This window comes from Myotis nattereri (genome assembly GCF_964212035.1).
Source record: "Myotis nattereri genome assembly, chromosome: 1".
Classification (NCBI taxonomy): Eukaryota; Metazoa; Chordata; class Mammalia; order Chiroptera; family Vespertilionidae; genus Myotis; species Myotis nattereri.
Genome location: NC_138075.1, coordinates 133,280,264 through 133,299,397, shown reverse-complemented (window position 1 = coordinate 133,299,397; position 19,134 = coordinate 133,280,264). Strand labels below are relative to the sequence as shown.

General features: G+C 38.0%; 1 protein-coding gene across 1 annotated transcript in view; it reads right to left on the bottom strand.

Annotated features, from left to right (window-relative positions):
- Positions 1 to 5,943: 5,943 nt before the first annotated feature.
- Positions 5,944 to 19,134, bottom strand: part of STAM (signal transducing adaptor molecule) — a 67,591-nt gene continuing 54,400 nt past the window's right edge. Inside the window, exons 13-14 of the mRNA XM_081091354.1 lie at positions 16,750 to 16,922; positions 5,944 to 8,377 (exon numbers count right to left, since the gene is read on the bottom strand). Coding sequence (XP_080947480.1) covers positions 8,152 to 8,377; positions 16,750 to 16,922 — 399 coding nt within the window. The 3' untranslated portion in view covers positions 5,944 to 8,151. The remainder of the gene's footprint in view (positions 8,378 to 16,749; positions 16,923 to 19,134) is intronic.

Sequence of the window (19,134 nt, the reverse complement as noted above, 5' to 3'; positions counted from 1 at the left end):
ATCATTCCCTCACCCAGGCTGGCCAGTCACCCAAGCGGACCCCCACCCTGATCCAGGACACCCTTCAGGGCAAACCAGCCGGCCCCCATCCGTGCACCAGGCTTCTATCCTATATAGTAAAAGGGTAATATGCCTCCCAGCACCGGGATCAGCGGAGCCGCGAGGCCTCCCAGCACCAGGATCAGCGGAGCAGCGAGGCCTCCCAGCACTGGGATCAGCGTGACAGGGGGCAGCGACCAAACCCACTGATCGCCCTGCGGCTCTGTGTGTGACAGGGGGAATGGCCACAACCTCCCTATCCGCCCTGCTCTGTTCCTGACAGGGGGAGTTTCTCAACCCCCTGATCAGCCCTGCTCTGTGCGTGACAGGGGGTAGCTCCCCAACCCCCTGATCGCCCTGCGGCTCTGTGTGTGACAGGGTGCAGTGCCCCAACCCCTGATCGGCCCTGCTCTGTGTGTCACAGGGGGGAACTCCCCAACACCCTGATTGCCCTGCGGCTCTGTGTGTGACAGGGGGTAGGGCCACAACCTCCCTAACCGCCCTGCTCTGTTCCTGACAGGCGGGAGCTCCTCAACCCCCTGATCGGCCCTGCTCAGTGCGTGACAGGGAGGAGCTCCCCAACCCCCTTATCGCCCTGCGGCTCTGTGTGTGACAGGGTGTGGCGCCCCAACCTCTCCCTATCGGCCCTGCCCTGAGTGTGACAGTGGTGACATCCCAACCCCCTGATCCGTCCTGCTCTGTGTGTAACAGGGGGCGGTGCCCCAACTCCCTATTGGCCCTGCTCTGTGAGTGACAGGGGGGAGCTCCCCAACCCCTTGATGGGCCCTGCTCTGTGTGTGACAGGGTATGGAGCCCCAACCCCCGTGATGGGTCATGCTGTGTGTGACAGGAGGCAGCACCTCAACCCCCTGATCAGCCCTGCTCTGTGCATGACGGGGTGGCGCCGCAACCTCCCTGTCGACCCTGCCTTAAGTGTGACAGGGGGCGGTGCCCCAACCCCCCAATCGGCCCTACCCTGAGCGTGACTAGGAGTGGCATCGCAACCTCCCAATCCGCCCTGCTCTGTGCATGACAGGGGGTGGCACCTCAACCCCCCAATCGGCCCTGCTCTGAGCCCGACCTGGGGCTGCACCTAGGGATTGGGCCTGCCCTCTGCCTCCCGGGAGCAGGCCTAAGCCAGGAGGTCGTTATCTCCCGAGGGGTCCCAGACTACGAGAGGGCACAGGCCGGGCTGAGGGTCCTCCTCTCCCCCCTGAGTTCACAAATTTTTGTGCACCGGGCCTCTAGTTTATTATAATACTAGAGGCCCGGTACACGAAATTTGTGCACTCGGAGGAGGGACCAATTGATGGCTGTCGAATATCCTTAGCGTTGCTGCAGAGGTGAGAAGCGAGAGAGGCTCCCGCCACCACCGCTGTGCTCACCAGCAGTGAGCACAGCTTCTGGCTGAGCTGCACTCCCCCCTGACCCCCTGTGGGAGTGCACTGACCACCAGGGAGGGGGCAGCTCCTGAATTGAGCGTCTGCCCTCTGGTGGTCAGTGCACATTACAGCAAGCAGTTGAGCAGCCTTAGCATATCATTAGCATATTAAGCTTTGATTGATTGAACAGCCGACAGGATGACCAGATACTTAGCATATTAGGCTTTTATTATATAGGATTCATGTATTTATTAACCATCTAAGATGTGTAAAACTGTGCTTTTTATTAGGTACCGATCTTTATTGTTGTGTGTCGTTGATGAAATTTTGATATTGTGCCTCCATACCTGTTGTCCCCATAAACTTTGTTTTTTTAATTTCACAAATATGCACAACAGTGATATTTAGAACACAGAAATACCACTTTCAACAGACATTAAACACAATATTTTATAATTTAGATCAGGCTACTTAATTTTAATTTAGTAATACTTACCTCTTAGTCGAAAATGGAAAATAGCACTTCAGAGTTTCTAATCTCAGAAGTTTTCCTTTTAAAAAACTGCTAAAATATATTATTACCTAAACACAGCTCCTTTAACTATTAACATATCCTCTTTGGCTTATGTTTTGAGAAATAAGCAAAAGCACAATAATTTAACTTACATCCTAAGTTAATTTCATTCCAGATACCAGAAGTCTTCATATTTCAAATACATATTTAATTTAACCTGAAGAGAATCCACTGGTGTGGCTATACCACCCTCCCTCCCCCCCGCCAAGTAAACCAGTATTTGGCAACGACCCGAATGAAATTATCCTGATGTTTTGATATTAAAACATTTCACTAAGACCAATTAGAATCTAAGTAATCTTTTAAGAAGAACATTAACTGTAGAAGAACAAAATTGTTCTTTACTATGACATAAAAAAAATTTTTTTTTTCTGGAGGGGGGTTGTAAAACCCAACTAGGATTCATTCCTAGAATTATTCTTTAAAAATTTATTATGAGATAGCAAAAAAGATTCTAAGGAAGTGACTATAACGCTTAGACAGGGAGAACATAACACAACCAGTGATAATTAGAAAGCAATTTGTCTTTCCCCCTCTACTAAAAAAGCTTACTTTAGTCAATACCTGATAAAGCCTTCTTTATAAGATTCCATTACATAACAAAGTAATTTAGGAAACTATTTTTTATTTTTTTTACTGCAAGCAAGGTATCTAATTTTCTAAAGTAAAACAAGAAAATTAAAAACAAACATTTTATTCTGGTAATTATTTTATATAAAAACTAGAGGCCCGATGCATGAAATTCGTGCAATGGGCTTGGCCCCCGCCACTGAGGCAGCTGCCTCAGCCTCAGCCCCGGCCCGCCATAGCTCCATCCAGAAGGATGTCTGGAAGGATGTCCGGTCTAATTAGCACATTACGCTTTTATTATTATAGATGTAAAATAATAAGTACATGTAACTAACATGTAAGAAAAAAAGTTTTGGTTAGGGAAAAAACTAACCTTTCTTTAGCTAGTTAATGTTTACTTATATTAGTAACTTTTAACTAGCCAACATTTAATGGCATTTTTTCTAAGCCAAATATTTGTGATGAAAAAATGCCAATGCTGACTTTGCACCTTCTTTGGAATATTACAGAAAGACTCTCATAGCCAGTACCAAAGATGGAAACTGCTGGTTTCCACAGTTTTCTAGCACCTCAGGCAATCTGCACTTAAGCAGATTGCCTGAGGAGCTAGAAAACTGTGGCTGGCTATAGTATGGTGCCTCTATCACCATTATCAGGTCAATAAGACCAAGAGTACTTCTTTGCCTGCAAGAAATCAAGAACAATAAAATTTCACATAGTCTGATGCTGCCTACTTCCTTTAGCTTGAAGCAATATACAAAAACATTACAGCTTCAGAGCTGTAATTATTTGTTTCTCCCAAATCAGCCCCAAGAAAGTGAAAGCATTATCAAATTTGCATTTGTACCTTAAATGCAGATGTTCCTGGTAGGATCAAACCTAAACAAAAGGCTCGAGAGTTTACTATTGAAAATAAACTACCTCTAGGTTACTTGTAGGAGGTTGGCTAGAAATCACAAGTTTCAGTACCAGAGTCCTCAACCCCATTCCCATGCCTTTTCCTCCTCTAAGCTACAAGAGTAAGTTCAGTGGCATCAGTCAGCTATTCAGGCTGAACGGCATGGATATTCATGGTACACAGAGGCAGAGGATCTGAAGCACAAAATTTCTGCAAGCTACGAAAGATCATGTAGTTACACTGACGACTTCAGTTTATAAATAAGTAGAAGGCCCAGTGAAATTGATGGACCTGCCCAAGATCATACATTAGCAAGATATTTTTTTGACAAAACATATATCTGGGTTAAAACCCAGCTCTCTGCCTTAACCAGGTGTCTCAGGTGGTTGCAGCATCATCCCGTGCATCAAAAGGTTGTGGGTTCAATCCCCAGTTGAGGCACATGCAAGAGGCAACCAGTCAATGTTTCTTTCCCCTTACTCTCTTCTCTGGAAATCAATGAAAATTTATCCTCAGGGTGGTTCGTTCTGTGGTGCAGTTTCAATTAAGAGGCATACAACGCTTAGGAAACTAAGGAAAGCCTATTGAGAACGACAGGGTTTGTCTTGAGGCAGGTCAGATTCCCATTTGACGGGCAGCCAATCAATGAAACAGACACACTTGCACAGTTGGAAATGGAGGAAGAAGATACAATTGATGTGGTCCAGCAGCAGACAGGAGGGGGTCTACTAAAAAGGAACCTATTTTACTCCAGAACTCTGTGCCTCCAGACCAAGAAGACATTCTCAATTAGAAAACTGCAATTTGGTTTCAACACTTCTGACTGCTAGAGTATAGTTTTCTCTATTCTTTCATTTTCCCTTTTCCCTTCCTTTATCGTACATAAAGTAACTGATGTACATGCACAAGCATTTGCATTTTTTTTTAACTAGATGGGCAATGGTATGTTTTGATTGACAACAAATGGAGATGGGATGGGAAAAATACTGGTTCTGTGAAGCATCCCCTTTCTCCATTAGTGGCATGATCATTCAGCTCTTATCTTTATATTACAGCAAGTTATTTTGCTCTCAGTTTAATAAAAAAAATCATAAAAATTCTTGCATACCTGGTTTGATTGGAGAATTTTAATGCTTTTCATTTATCATTGTTAAAACCACGAACAATTTTATAACTTTTTTGTATGTAGCTGTTAAATGTAGGGGCAATCTGTCTTTAAGTAGGGATAAATTACTCTAAAAATTAATCCTAGTTTTCCCTTCAAGTCAAGTGTCATGTTGTTTAAATAAACTTGTTTAAAAAAAATCAACATGATTTTTTAAGAGTCTCTGTTCACCAAAAGATCATTAAAAGCAGTACTTTTTGCTTTTGTTCAGGAGTTTGTTGATTCTTATTAATTTAATATGTAATCCTTATCAGAAATTCTCTGCATCTATAAGAAGCAGCAAACAGACAATAATGGTAGTGGGAAGTATAAGCATAAGCTAGAACCTGAAAATCGTTTAAATTCAGTATGACCACAAGTTATTGCCAATAAAATGTTACATTTTGTTCAGCAAGGAAATAGATTTTAAATATTTAAGTAGATTTTAAATCTTGCATGTGCCTCAAGATTTTAAATACTGAGATTTAAAATGCTCTAGAACAGCTTAAGAAAAAATATACTGTGGAAACTAGGAAAGCTTCAGAAAAAATTTACTAAGTTTTGTAATTTTAAAGAAAGATCATACTAAGAAAATATATATAAAACTCAGGCAGCTTTGCTTAAAAACCAGGAGGCATATGTCATTACATATAGGATAGAAAATGATCTAGATACTTGACAAGGACATTTAATCAAGTCATGATTCTAAAATAAAAGATGACATACTTATAGGAGTATGTCATAGGCCTTTAAGATTTAGGTAAGTTTCTCCTATATATTTTATTCAAAGGGGTATAAGCAGTTAATCACCCAAAGAATTTAAAAAAAACAAACACGAAAATGATACAAGAGTGAAAATTTTAAACTATAGTTCATAGTTTATCATGAACAGGGCAATAATGTGTCTTACATAAACTTGAAGCTTTGGACTAAAGATATTCTCAAGCTGAATTATATATGTTATATATGAAAGCTATATCAAAAATAATATTAGTTGTCAAGTAAGTATTTTAAATACAAAAATTAAGAGGTATAGAAACAAAGCTCCAGAAGTTTTTAATAAAAAGAAGGAAATGTCTAGGCACATAAAAAGACCCCTCACTGAGGAGAGACAGGTAACAGTGGAAGAGGACCACAGAATTAGAAACGACTGTCAAATCAGAGCATTGCTCCTAAGCTAAGGGCATTGCTCTGTTATGACATCCTATTGGCCATGGGGTTTGTTGGCTATTTATGCTAGATAGTAAATGAACTTGAATATTTCCAACTAGATGTCACTGGTTTATAGAAGATACACACTCAAACTTTATAAAGAAAATAAACTAAGACGCCAAACTTGCTTCACAGAAATTCACATTTTAATTAGTTCATTTTATAAATAACTGCATTCCTTAAAAAAAAAAGGCTGTCATATTTTAAAGAAATATATTTTTAAGTACAGCTCGTACACTAGTTTCAGAACAAATCACTGTGCTAACTGGTCCTTTCCTATTTCTGCCCTTGCCATGTCATCAAAAAGAAGAAAACCCAGTGGTTCCTTGTCATTGGAATTTTTCCATCTGATATTAAAAGCACAAACTGATGTGTCAGTTTTAAGTATTCATCATTAAAACCTTTATAAGCACACTAATATAATAGGTATGCATTGTAATAAGGGTCTTTTTTTTCATTTTACCATTCTTTTGACTTTTACAGGGCAAAAAGCAAATAAGAGAATATGTAATTGATCTTACAGCATGAAGAATATCAAAACAAAATGGGGAAATGATACATTTGCCATTGGTAAACAGAAATTTATCAAAAGACAAAGAGAAAAATATAGTGTGATAGGGGAAAGTATATCAGTTAAACTAGAATATTCAAAATGAAATAAAGATTATGATTTGACAATGCCGATCAAAAAACAATATAATAATTTTTTTAATCTAAAGGTTGAATTCAAATTTTAAAATTTCTATTTGAGGGCAACATATTCTAAAGTCAAGAAAACACAACACCAGGTAAAACACTTACGTTGAAGACAGTGCTTTAAATTTGAAACTATAATTAGATCACCATTAAGTTTTCTTGCCAAAGATGGAATCATTTGTCCAAAGGGAAAGAAACAAGTTATCTGATTATAATAGTCTTAGAAAATACAAATTAAATTTTCACTTATGGTATGAAATTTGTTAAATCAACTCATTTAATATGATGCTGAGCTCAATTTTTCAGTTGTTTAAATAATAGTGTTAAATAATAGTATAGCACAACCAAGAAAATTGTAACTATTTGAGAAGATTAAAATGTCAGTTGTAAACATATTTCATGTAGATTTAAAAAAAAAAATGTTCATTGAAAAACTCCTGAATAGGAAGCCAAGAGAACAAACCCATAACCCAGTTTGAAAGATAAGAATAAACATGCAAACTGTTAAGCGAAGTCAGGAATATTGATTACTTTGAAACATCTGCTAATATCCATTTTAATGAAGAATTAAGGGATACAATGCGTTAAAGACATATTTAAAAGACTAGTAGTGAGATAAGGCAAATGAATCAATTTTTTAATATACTAAATAATTACAAGAGACTTTGAGAATGTAGTGTTATTTATGGTTTCTTTCCAGTTTACAAATTTCTATCCACTGCCTCTATCTTTGGTGTCACTGCCACCAATAAACACAGTATACAGTTTATAAACCTAATTACTACCTTCAACTAGGAAAAAGTAAATCAACATTATTTCTTTAAAAATAAGATATAAAGAACATGATCCTAACTTAATTTTGTGTCATGGTCCCACAATATTCTGAAATATCATGCCAAAATGTAAAAGTTTCCAAGGGAACATTATTTGTTATAACTGCACCAAAAATTTAGCTACTGTATGCTGGTGTGATGACAGCTAGTAGTATGCAGAGGCTACAGAAAGACATAATGTACATATGTTTAATTCACAATCAGTAAAAGGAAAGTTCAGTTTAATGTAAAACAAAACACTAATATAATACTTTCATGTAAATATGCTACAGCTTTGTTCTCTTACACTTTAAAAGGATAGTGTAATTACCTTAAATTTACACAAAATATTATGAAACATGGTAGTTGTTCATGATTAAAATAAAATAGCAATGTAAATTAATTTAACAGTGTTAAATATATTCACATGATCACCATTGTGATTCAAAAATGGCCACTAATGAAGTTACACAGCAATATATGTACATAATATTTGCCACAACAATTTTTGTTAAGTTTGACTTCTTGCAGACCAGGTAATTTTATGAGACAAATAATCTTATATCAATTCTTTCATATGATGAAAAGAATTAAATGTTGTAAGTAGTTTCATTCCTCTGGGGGGGGGGGAGGGGGGGAGAGAACCTCTGAAAAGTCAATGCAAACTGAAGAGAGTTCTACCTTCTTGACAACATAATCTTGAATATTTGAACTTGTTGACCACGACAGATTCCTATAAGCTGAGGATAAACAAACCTTAAGATATCAAAAGAATCTCTAACATTGTCAGCGGCATTTAGCAGATCAAAGAGGAATCCCAAATCCTATAGCAGAGCCTTCTGAGAATATGGTTGCTGTGGCTGAGGTGGCTGTTGACTGCCTCCTGGTTGAGGCAGTGCTGATGATGTTAAACTATAGTTTGGCACATGGGACATATTAGTTCCTGCATTCTGGTATATAGTGACATCAGCAGTAGCAGCAGCAGGAGGAGGACTATATACTGACGCCTGGCTGGGATATGTATTTCCTTGAACAGAACTGACCATTGAGCTGTGGAAGGGAAAAAACACTCAAATCAATATTGACTAACTTACCCATTTAGAGCTAAACAGGAAGCTATTCATTAAATACCCATTCAGTAAATATTTATTAAATACCCGTAATGTGTCAAATATTATGTGTCAAATGTGCTATTTTAGGCACTGGGATATAGTAAAAAAAAAAAAAGGGAGGGGAAAAAATTCCCACCATCATGAAGTTACATTCTAATTCTAGTAGAAGAAAAAAAGATAAACTAATTTATATTATGTCAAGTGGTAATAATTAGTGTGAAGAAAAATAAAGCATGTTAGGAGGCCCAAGAGTTCCTGAGAGAAGAGAGTCTGGCTTTTACAGTGTGGTAGGGGAAGGCATTTCAGATAAGGGAAAAATTTAAGCAGAGACCTGAAGAAGTGAGAGAGGGAGTCATGCTGATTATATAGGAATATAAGCTGATCAAGCGAAAAGAATGGCAAGCACAGAATCCTTTGAGAAAACGAAATGCCAGGCATGTTCAAGGACCAGAAAGGAGGCCATGCTGGCAGAAGCAGAGTGAGAAAGGAGGAAAGTCGCATAAGATAATAAAGTGGCAGAATTAAAGGGGAGAGGAGCCTTAGATAAACAGTGCCTTGGAGGCCATACTAAGGATTCTGGATTATATTTGAGTGAGATGGAAAGACACTGATTCTGGACAGAAGAATGATGTGATTTGACTTAGGTTTTAACAGACTCACTGTGGGCCAAGGATATGCAAGGATATCTGACTGAAGGCTTTTACAATTGTCCAGGTAAGAGCTGACAGGTGGCTAGTGCCATGATAGACTTGGTGAAAAGAAGAAAGGTATGATTTTGAAGGCATTACTATCCATGCTAATTGGTAGAGTGGTCAAGAATGCCTGAGGTTTTAGAACTGAATGATTGGAAGAAATAACTGGTAGAGTGGCCATTCACTAAAAAGATGACAGATGGCAGATAAGGACTACAATAAATTTGGGGAAGGAGAATCAAAATATGTTTTGGACATGTAAAGTGAGATATCTAGGAAGATATTCCATGGTCAGCTACTCAAGTCTAGAGACCAGTGAAAAGTTAGGAATAGAAATACATATTTGGGGGTCATCATCATACACCTGGTGTTCAGAGTTGTGGGCCTGAATAAGACCCCCTAGGGAATGACTACAGAGAAAAAAGCAGTCCATATTTTGAGTCCTACTCTAGAAGTCAAAAAGACAGAGAAACACTAGGCAAAGAAGACTGAGGAGAGGCAATAAGTTGGAAGAAAAACTAAGAGAGAATGGTCAAAGTCAAGTGAAGAAAGTGTTTCAAAAAGGAAGTGACCACTGGATCTGGCGATATGGAAATCATCAGTCCTTGACAAGAGGTGGACTAGGAAAGATGAAAGCTTCATAACCTTGCTTCTCTTACTGCCCTGAAAATGAAAAGCAAATAAAAGAGACCTTCCATCTACTCCCACCATCTCATTCATCAGCTATCTGTTCCTACGCCCATTCATCTGCTGTGCCCTCTCTCCTGCTAAAACTCATCGGCTGTCAGTCTCCCTTGCAAGGTGCCCTCCACTTGGGCACTGCTCTCATTCCACCAAAAACATTCCTTCAGGGCTGTCTTTATTCGCTGTCTCTGCTTTCTCTCTTCCCATTTCCGGTCTGATATTTGAGTTTTTCCCATATATAGGACACTAGCATAGCTATATACAGAGAAATACTAACAGCTTTAACACTGAGATTCCCCGCGCGCTCCTCCCCCGCCCCCAACACACACATTTCTGTTAAAAATGTAAAAATAAATTATAAATTGGGCAATTTTCAAAATACTGCCTATTTCTAAACTCTTCAATTGCTAGATTGTTTATAAATCAATTGCTGGTAAACTCAATGCCCTTGCATTCTGCACAGATTAAACAATTCGTTATTAAAGTTGACAGTCTTTTAGTGCTACATTCCCCCCACTAATGTAGTCCCTTAAGTACAATAAACCCTCAATTTTGAGAATCTCGATTTAATGAACTTTGGATTTAATGGAAAAAATTTCTGGTCTGTATGTATGTCATATGTGAAAATTAACACCCTGTTAATATTAAAATTGTAAACCAAGATTGGCTTATAATTAAATTAACAACTGACTTAGAGTTAACAACTTATGTTGTTAATTCACTGTTATTTTTAACAAATTTTAGTTAATAGGTCCTATGTTCAGAAACACTGTAGTAATTTCACCGACATAAATAAATATTACAGTCTACATATTTAAATCCAAGAGTTAGCACTGGCAAACATGTTAGGGACTGATCAGCACATGATCACACTGCGCAGTAACTGGTTCTGCTGTCATCTGGCCTGACTTTCTGCAGCACTTCCGATGTGAGCTAAGCTGCGCCCCAGGCGTGTGCATCTGTTTATTCGTGGTGACTGGTGAACGCAAGCTTTTACTAGATGTATTCAGTATAAATTTAAAATTACGGTAATACATACAGAAAGCTTTTGTGTGAAATTAAACTTTTCATACATAGTAAATTTTAATTACACAAACATGTCTACATAAGTAAAAACAGGTAAACTAATTTGCCAATTTTTTTACATATACATTTGGAAAACCTACTTCATTATATAATGGACTTGGGCTTTAATGGGCACCCCCTCGCCTGTATTAGTCCATTATATCGAGGTTTTACTGTAATGCTGAAAGGCATCACTCATTATCATTCTATATGTGTTACTCTGTGAGATAAAAAGTATTACAAGAAGTCAGATTTTATGTTCTTATTTACATCGATAAGGACCACAATACAGCTACACTATAATGTTGTGACAAAGTGCTAAGCTCTGGAGCCAAAATGCCTGATTTTGTATCTTAGCAAAGTGGTACCTTAGTCCTCCCTCCATACTCAGTTTTCCCATCTAATAACATGGGACATCCCAATAAATGTTCGCCATTACTGTAATTATTCACGCTTTATACTATATTCCTTATCTCAACTTACAGTCCCACCATTCACCCAGTTGCCCAAGGGCAAAACCCAGCAATTCACCACTACTCTCTTTTATATCTGCTCTGCACTATCGCCCCAGCCTGTCATCTACATGCAATCATTTCCTAATCTCCATAATTACTATTTTTTCATCTTTATCATTATGTCTTGCAGTTAGAACTCATGATTTCTTGTCTAATATACAAAGTCTCCCAGCTTCTAACGCAGCAACTATGAATTCACCAATCTTATTGCCATTTAAATCCCCTTGGAGGCTTTTCCAAGACGCAAGCTCCTTAACATGATATCTAGGACCAGTCATTATCTTTGACAATAACTGCAAGTACATCTCTCACATCTTCCACCATAGACTTTAACCCTTTGGTAATATGTCTTTTCACAACTCCCCATTCCATAGTACCATGCCATTTCATGCTGCTATATATTTGCTCATGATAGAAACCTTCCTTACTTTTTCCTCCACGCTAAGAATAACAACTTGAGAATATGCTCTTCGAAACCTTCCCTGGATCTTTAAGTTCCTAAAGCACCCGCATGTACCTTTATTTGTAATTTATATTTTCATTGCAATTTCTTTGTATGGTTGCCTCTACTAACCAGTAAGTACACAGAGGCTAAGAAACTCTAAGTCAGTGGTCAACTAATATGACCAGGGAGCCAGGAATACTCAGTAGAGAATGAATAGTCTCTTCCACAAGTGACACTGGAAGAACTAGATAACCACATGCAGAAGAATGAAATTGAAGGCCTGTCTTACACCACTCACAAAAAGAAGAACTTGAAGTGGATTAAAGACCTTAATTTAAGACTGGAAACCATAAAATCCCTACCCGAAAACATAGGGAAAGGGCTCCTTGACAATCATCTCAGCAGCAATTTTCCTGGATGTGACAGCAAAGGCACAGGAAATGAAAGCAAAAGTCAACAACTGAGATTACATCAAACTAAAAAGTTTTGAACAGCAGAAGAAACAATAATATATTAAAACACAACCAATGAATAAAAGAAAATATCTGTAAGTCATATATCTAATGAGGGGTTAATACCAAAAATATATAAAGAACTCATACAACTCAATAGTAAAGAAACTAACTACTAGATAAAAAATAGGCAGAGGAAATGAATACACAATTTTCCAAAGAAGACATACAAAAGGCCAATAGGTACAAGAAAAGGTGCTCAACAAAATAAGCCAGTCGCAGGGGATAAGTATCACATGATCTCACTCATTTGTAGAATAGAATGAACAACATAAAGTGATGAACAAAAATAGAATCAGAAACACAGAAGCATCGAACAGACTGTCCAACCTATGAGGGAAGGCAGGGGAGGAGGAGGAGGAGTAAGAGAGCAACCAAAGGACTTGTATGCATGCATATGAGCATAACCAATAGACACAGACAGTAGGGGGGTGAGGGAATGTGCTGGGAAATGAAGGTGGCCTGAGAGAGGTCAATGGTGGAAAAAGGAGACTCACGTAATAATTTAAACAATAAAGAATTTAAATTAAAAAAAAAGAAAAGAAAATGTGCTCAATATCACTAATTATAGGGGAAATGCAAATCAAAACCAAAATGAGATATTACCTCACACCTGTTAGAATGGCTCTCATCAAAGACAAAAGATAAGTGTTGGCAAGGATGCAGAGAAAGGGAACCCTTATGCAGTACTGGTGGAAATGTAAATTGGTGCAGCCACTTGGAAAACAGTACGGAGGTTCCTCAAAAAACTAAAAATTAGCCCAGCCTATGTGGCTTAATGATTGAGCATCAACCCTTGAAAGAAGAGATCACCAGTTTGATTCCTGGTCAGGGTACATGCCTGGGGTTGCAGGCTTGATCCCCAATAAGGGGCGTTGCAGGAGGCAGCCGAACCATGTTTCTCTCTTATCAATGTTTCTATCTCTCTAAAATCAATAAAAACAGATTTTTAAAAGATGAAAGTTCCATATGACTCAGCAGTCCCATTTATGAGTATATATCCCAAAGAACTGAAATCAGGATCTTTAGGAAATCTGCACCCCCATGTTCACTGCAACATTACTCAAAACAGCCAAAATATGGAAACAACCTGAGCATCCATCAACAGATGAATGGGTAAAGAAGATGCAGTGTATGTGTACGTGTTCATTCTCTCTCTCTCCTCTCTCTCTCTCTCTCTCTCTCTCTCTCTCTCTCTCTCTCTCTCCTCTCCCTCCCTCCCTCCCTCCCTCTCTCTCTGCCATCCCTCCTTCCCTCCCTCCCTCCCCTCCCCCTCTCTGGAATATTATTCAGCCACAAGAAAAAAGAAAATTCTGCCATTTGTACAATTTGGATGAGACTTGAGAGGGCATTACGCTAAGTAAAATAGAGAAAGAAATACTATATTACCTCACATGTGGAATCTAAAAAGGACGAATAGTAGAATGTTGGTTAGAGAGTGGGGAAAATGGGGAGATACTAGACAAAGGGTACAAACTTCCATTTATAAGATGAAAAAGTTTAGGAATCCAATGTACAGCACAGTGATTTTCCCTAATAATACTATTATCATATACTTGAATGTTGCTCAGAATAAACCTTAAATGTTCTCACCACAAAAAAAAAAAGAAATAGTAACAACATGACAGGATGAAAGTGTTAGCTAATGCTATGGTGATAATCATTTTACAATATAGAAATGTATCAAATCAACAAGTTGTACATCTTAAATTTTCATAATGTTTTATGTCAGTTGTGTCTGTGGGGAGAGGAAGAAACACACACTTGTATGTCAAGTGTCTAGCACAGTGTCTGGCACAGACTAAATGTTCAATAAACACCTGTTTAACAGAGTAGTCTGAAATAATAGACAAGTAAGTACATAGCTTTGGTCACCTGAGTACTACCATCATCACCATTCTAGATGAGTTTAGGAAACTGCATCCATTCCACCTTCCCTAATTATCAGTAAGATCATACTAAGGTTATTACATAGTCTGGAAAAGTAAGAACCCTAGAACCAAAATTATACGTAAAAGAATAAGAAATTGCCTCCTAGATATGAACTAGGGCCACTAAAATAAAAAACTGCCCACCAAAATGGGGAAAAAATTCCTCATTGACCTTGATCTGCAATTAGAAAGCTTGAGTCAAATACAGCTGTTGGTATGGAAAATAATACAATAATTAATAAATAATAATATAAGAATAAAATCTGTGTTTTGTATACTCACAATTGTAAATCTATTTTTGCCCCACCCCGTTCTTATATATTATGTTATACATTTATATGTTTTTAAAAACTGCCTCAAAGCCTTTGTGAAGCCTCTGTAAATAATTTAAAAATATATCTCACTGGCCCAACACAGCACTTCAAATTCCTATCTTAAACATTTATTTATCAAGTATTTACTGAGTCCTTATCAAGTATAAAACTCTGTTATACAATAGATATAAAGGTTAAAGAAATTTGATCCCACCTCTCAAGATATGATAGCTTAGTGGGGATACAGACTAGTCTAAAGGTGATTACAAGACAGTACACAGTAGGCTGGGGTCCTGTGACAGCAAGAGAGCAGGAACAGTGTTTGGAGTGTGGGAAGGTGTTCTAGTAAAGAGAAAGCTAGGAACCAATAAATAGGAATTAGCCAGACAAAGAGGGCTAAAGATGTCAAGGAAAAAGCACCTGCTGAAGTGCACATGTGTTTCTTGAGAGGTGATGTTAATAGCCACACAGGATCAGTAGAGTTAGGCCCTGGACTACAGTGCATGCCCCGCATCAGATATTTCACATCCAAGCTATGGAAGCAGACAGAACAATGCCCAGAAAACAGCAACAAGGTGTTACAGCTATCATTTACAAGGAAATTTCTCAAGGCCCTGAACTAAGAATGGGTCTCAAGGAACAAGGAACAAGGCAGCTACAGCAGCATGCGACACAGTAACAGAGGACCAGCTGGGTAAGAGGCAGCATTTCTGGATGACACTAAAATACCTAAGAGATTCCTACATAACTCATGCACACTGGCTGATTTCTCAACAATACCTACCCCTACTCACTTTGTATCTGGTTTTTAAGACAGTATGCTAACAATAGCTGCTCCCCACCTGTTTGCTTCTTTTCCATGTAAGGGTATTCGTTTCACCAAATTTCAGCTAAAAAAAAAAAAGTCCTGGGGCAGAAAGAGTTATACCTAACATTTTTTTTCTGAGCTACTTTCAGTAGAGAGTATCCTGTTTTTTGATGCTCTAATAGCTTCCTCACTCCGAGATTAATAGAGGTGACCAGCAAATAATGCTTGTGAATCCCTAAGCATCCCCAGAGTGTGACTCTTTTGAGGATGAGTAATACAACAGTAAGGACAGTATAGGAGCATTCACAGGCAACCCCACTATTGAAGAAAAGTTTTCTAGAAATTGCACCTGTGCCACCAAGATACTTCTAATGTGAGTCAGAATAACATGACTTCTAGAATTACAAATTGATGAACTCTAAAGTCTGCCTTTTATTTGTTTTGAGGGAAAGGCTTCAGCTTAGATTCACACAGAAGCAGAAAAAGACATTTATGTAATTATAAATTACATAATATATAATCATTTAACTGTGTGATAGAGGATATTATAAGTAAATGGCCAAAACAATGAGCCAATCATTTTATATTCAGATATTTGCTCCATGGACCACAGGGTCAAAAAACCCATCTCTTTTCAAATGATATATTTTGCTGTGGTATATACTAAACTCCAACACAGGTCAAAAAGAAGGAAATGTGTGTCTTTCTGACATAAATTCTGAAACAATAATGATAAAAGTATTTAGATTTTTATGAAATTTGTGAAAAACAATATATAGTTATCAAATCTAAGTTTCATTAGCAAATACCACCACGGACTCGAATAAAAACAAATTATGACAAAGTTAGAATCAGAATACAGCAGCTCAGTGAGGCAGTAAGAGAGAGAACGGCTTGCTGGCTAATGCTGCAATACTGCAGGGGTTCCTGTAGAACTCACTCATCACCACAAACAGAGGTAACCATCTGGTATCAGTGATGGCATCTTTTCTGGAGTTTCTTATCCAGTTCTGGTTACAGATGATCATGGGAACTTAAGAATTTTGCCCTGACCAGTGTGGCTCAAACCTGAAAGGTGGTGGGGTTTGATTCCTGGTCATGGCACATATCCAGGTTTTGGGTTTAATCCATGGTTAGGGTACTTACTGGAGGCAACGGATCGATGTTTCTCTCTCACCTTTCTCTCTCTGGTACTTATGGAAGGCAATAGATCGATATCTCTCTCTCACCTCTCATCTCTCTCTTTTCTCCTCTCTCTAAAATTTAAAAAAAATTTTTAAAGATATTACAAAGAAAAGAATTTTAATAGCATTAACTCCAAGTAACAGTCAATAATCAAATTACCTAGGGTAAGAAGCCTGAGTCTGCTGAGCAGGAAGGGCAGGGTTTGCAGAGGGTTGAACTGCTCCTTGGCTGAGGGAAGACAATTGCTCTGGAGGAAGACTATAGCTCTGGAGATGGCTCATCTGGGCATTCCCTGCAAGCAGGTAAGTACCACTTTGAGGCCCTGGATATACCTAGAACAGTTCATGATAACATATTAGATTTTCTAAGATTTTAGTAAGCATGCCAAACCTTTTATAGAGACATTCAGTTAATAAAAAGAACAATTATATCCCTGAAATCTTTTTTCATAGTTACTTCAGTTAACAGGCATTTAAAAAATATTTTTCAGTGAAGTTGGCTTCTGATTATTTTAATTCTTAGGTAAACATTGGCTAAATTCATGTTTACCTCTATCCAAAGTAGTAAAGGAACTTAACTTGAAACTTTATACTAATATAGTCTCTTTTTCCATGTTGATATTTTAAGTTCTTCCCTAAAAGGAATTCCAAAAGATGTCTAAGAAGTGTCTTTGAATTGACTGTTTGTATCAATAGACTGCATCTGCTTATAGATAAAATTTATATGTTTTAAATTACAGTTTACTGAACACAGAACAAACTAACTTTCTAAAGTAGGGTTAGTCAGCAAACATTTTTGTAAAAGTTCTGGTAGTAAATATTTTAGGCTTTGTAGGCCACATGGTTTCTGTCACAACTACTGAATTTGACCCATATAGAAAGTAGCCAAAAACAATTAATAAACAAAAGAGAATGGCTGCGTTTCAATAAAAGCTTATTTAAACAGATGGGAGGCTGGATTTGGCCCTTGGGCCATTGTTTTTGCATCCAAAAACTATACCTGTCTGAATCGAAAGAGATTGAAGCCTTAAATTTCAAAAGTCTTAAAATACATAATATTCTAGTTTTCTGTAGTATTCTTTAAATCCTTCCATTTCAGAAGTTTGGTAACAGAATGCCACTTTCTATGTAGTAAGGCCTTTTACCAGTTGTACAGATAGTAACACAACCATGAGGAGACAAGGCTCAATCATCTCAGCACTTCTCCTAAGTCCTAACGCACTTCCCACGCATCAGAATCCAAAAGATCTTCATTGTAAACACAGCTATTCTGGTCCTCATGAGGGCATTTTTTTTGTACTTTTCAAACCGAACATGAAAGGTTTTGGGGGGGTTTCTTTGGCTCAAATTGGTATCAACACCTGTGAGTAGGAATCATCTGGCCACGTTACTCAGGCATGGCTGCATATCTCCAGGGTGGTGGCCTCTCACTTCAGAGAACATTGACTATTCTAGAGCAAAAATTAATCTATATAATGTTTATACCACTCTACATGGATAAAATGAAGTGCCTGGCGAATTACTCCCTATACCCTGAACTTACTGAGTTTGTGGAAAAAGAGCTCTTCAAATAGCTATTTGAGGTGAAAAGAGGGAAAGGGCCCTGGCCTATATTGCTCGGTGGATAAAGCATCGGCCTGTGCACCAAAGGGTCATGGGTTCAATTCCCAGTTAAGGGCATGTTACCTGGTTTGCAGGTTCGATCCCCAGCCCTGGTCACGGCGCAAGTAGGAAGCAACCAATTGATGTGTCTCTCTGACATCGATATTTCTCTCTATCTCCCCCCTCTCCTTTATATTCTCTCTAAAAATCATGGGGAAAATATCCTTGGGTGAAGATTACCAAAAAAGAAAAAGAGGGAAAGGGCTCTGTATTGCATTACATGTGTTATGTAAAGGAAGGGAGTGAAATACAGATTAAAGCAGCTCACTATAAAACTGAACACCGTACATAGTCAGAAGAATTTAGTAATAATTAGAAATTTTACTGAGACAAAAAAACTGCAGTTCTTAACCAGATAATTACATATAAAGCTTTAAAAATATGCACACATTTGGGCCTCCCTCCTGAAGATTCTGCTTCAACAAGTCTGGATAGAATCAAAGCATCTGTACTTTTTCAAAAAGTTTGATGGGTGATTCTGATGGATATTCCTACAGAAAAATAATTTATTTAAAAAGAACTATTGGGCATGGCTGCCATGGCCTAGTGGCTGAGCATCGACCTATGAACCAGTAAGTCACAGTTTGATTTCCAGGTCAGAGCACATGCCCAGGTTGCGGGCTCAATCCCCGATGTGGGGCATGCAAGAGAAATATCATCATTGATGTTTCTATCTCTCTCCCCTTCTCCCTTCCACTCTCTGAAATCAATAAAACTATATTTAAAATAAACCACTGGTATAATGGTATAGTATACACTATATTTGTCAAGTAAAAGTTTCTTTTAAAATTTATTTTACATTACTTTTAGAAAGTTTCAAATTTTATAAAAACACAGCTATTCCAAATACTCTCAAATATTTGAGAATTTTAAATGATATACT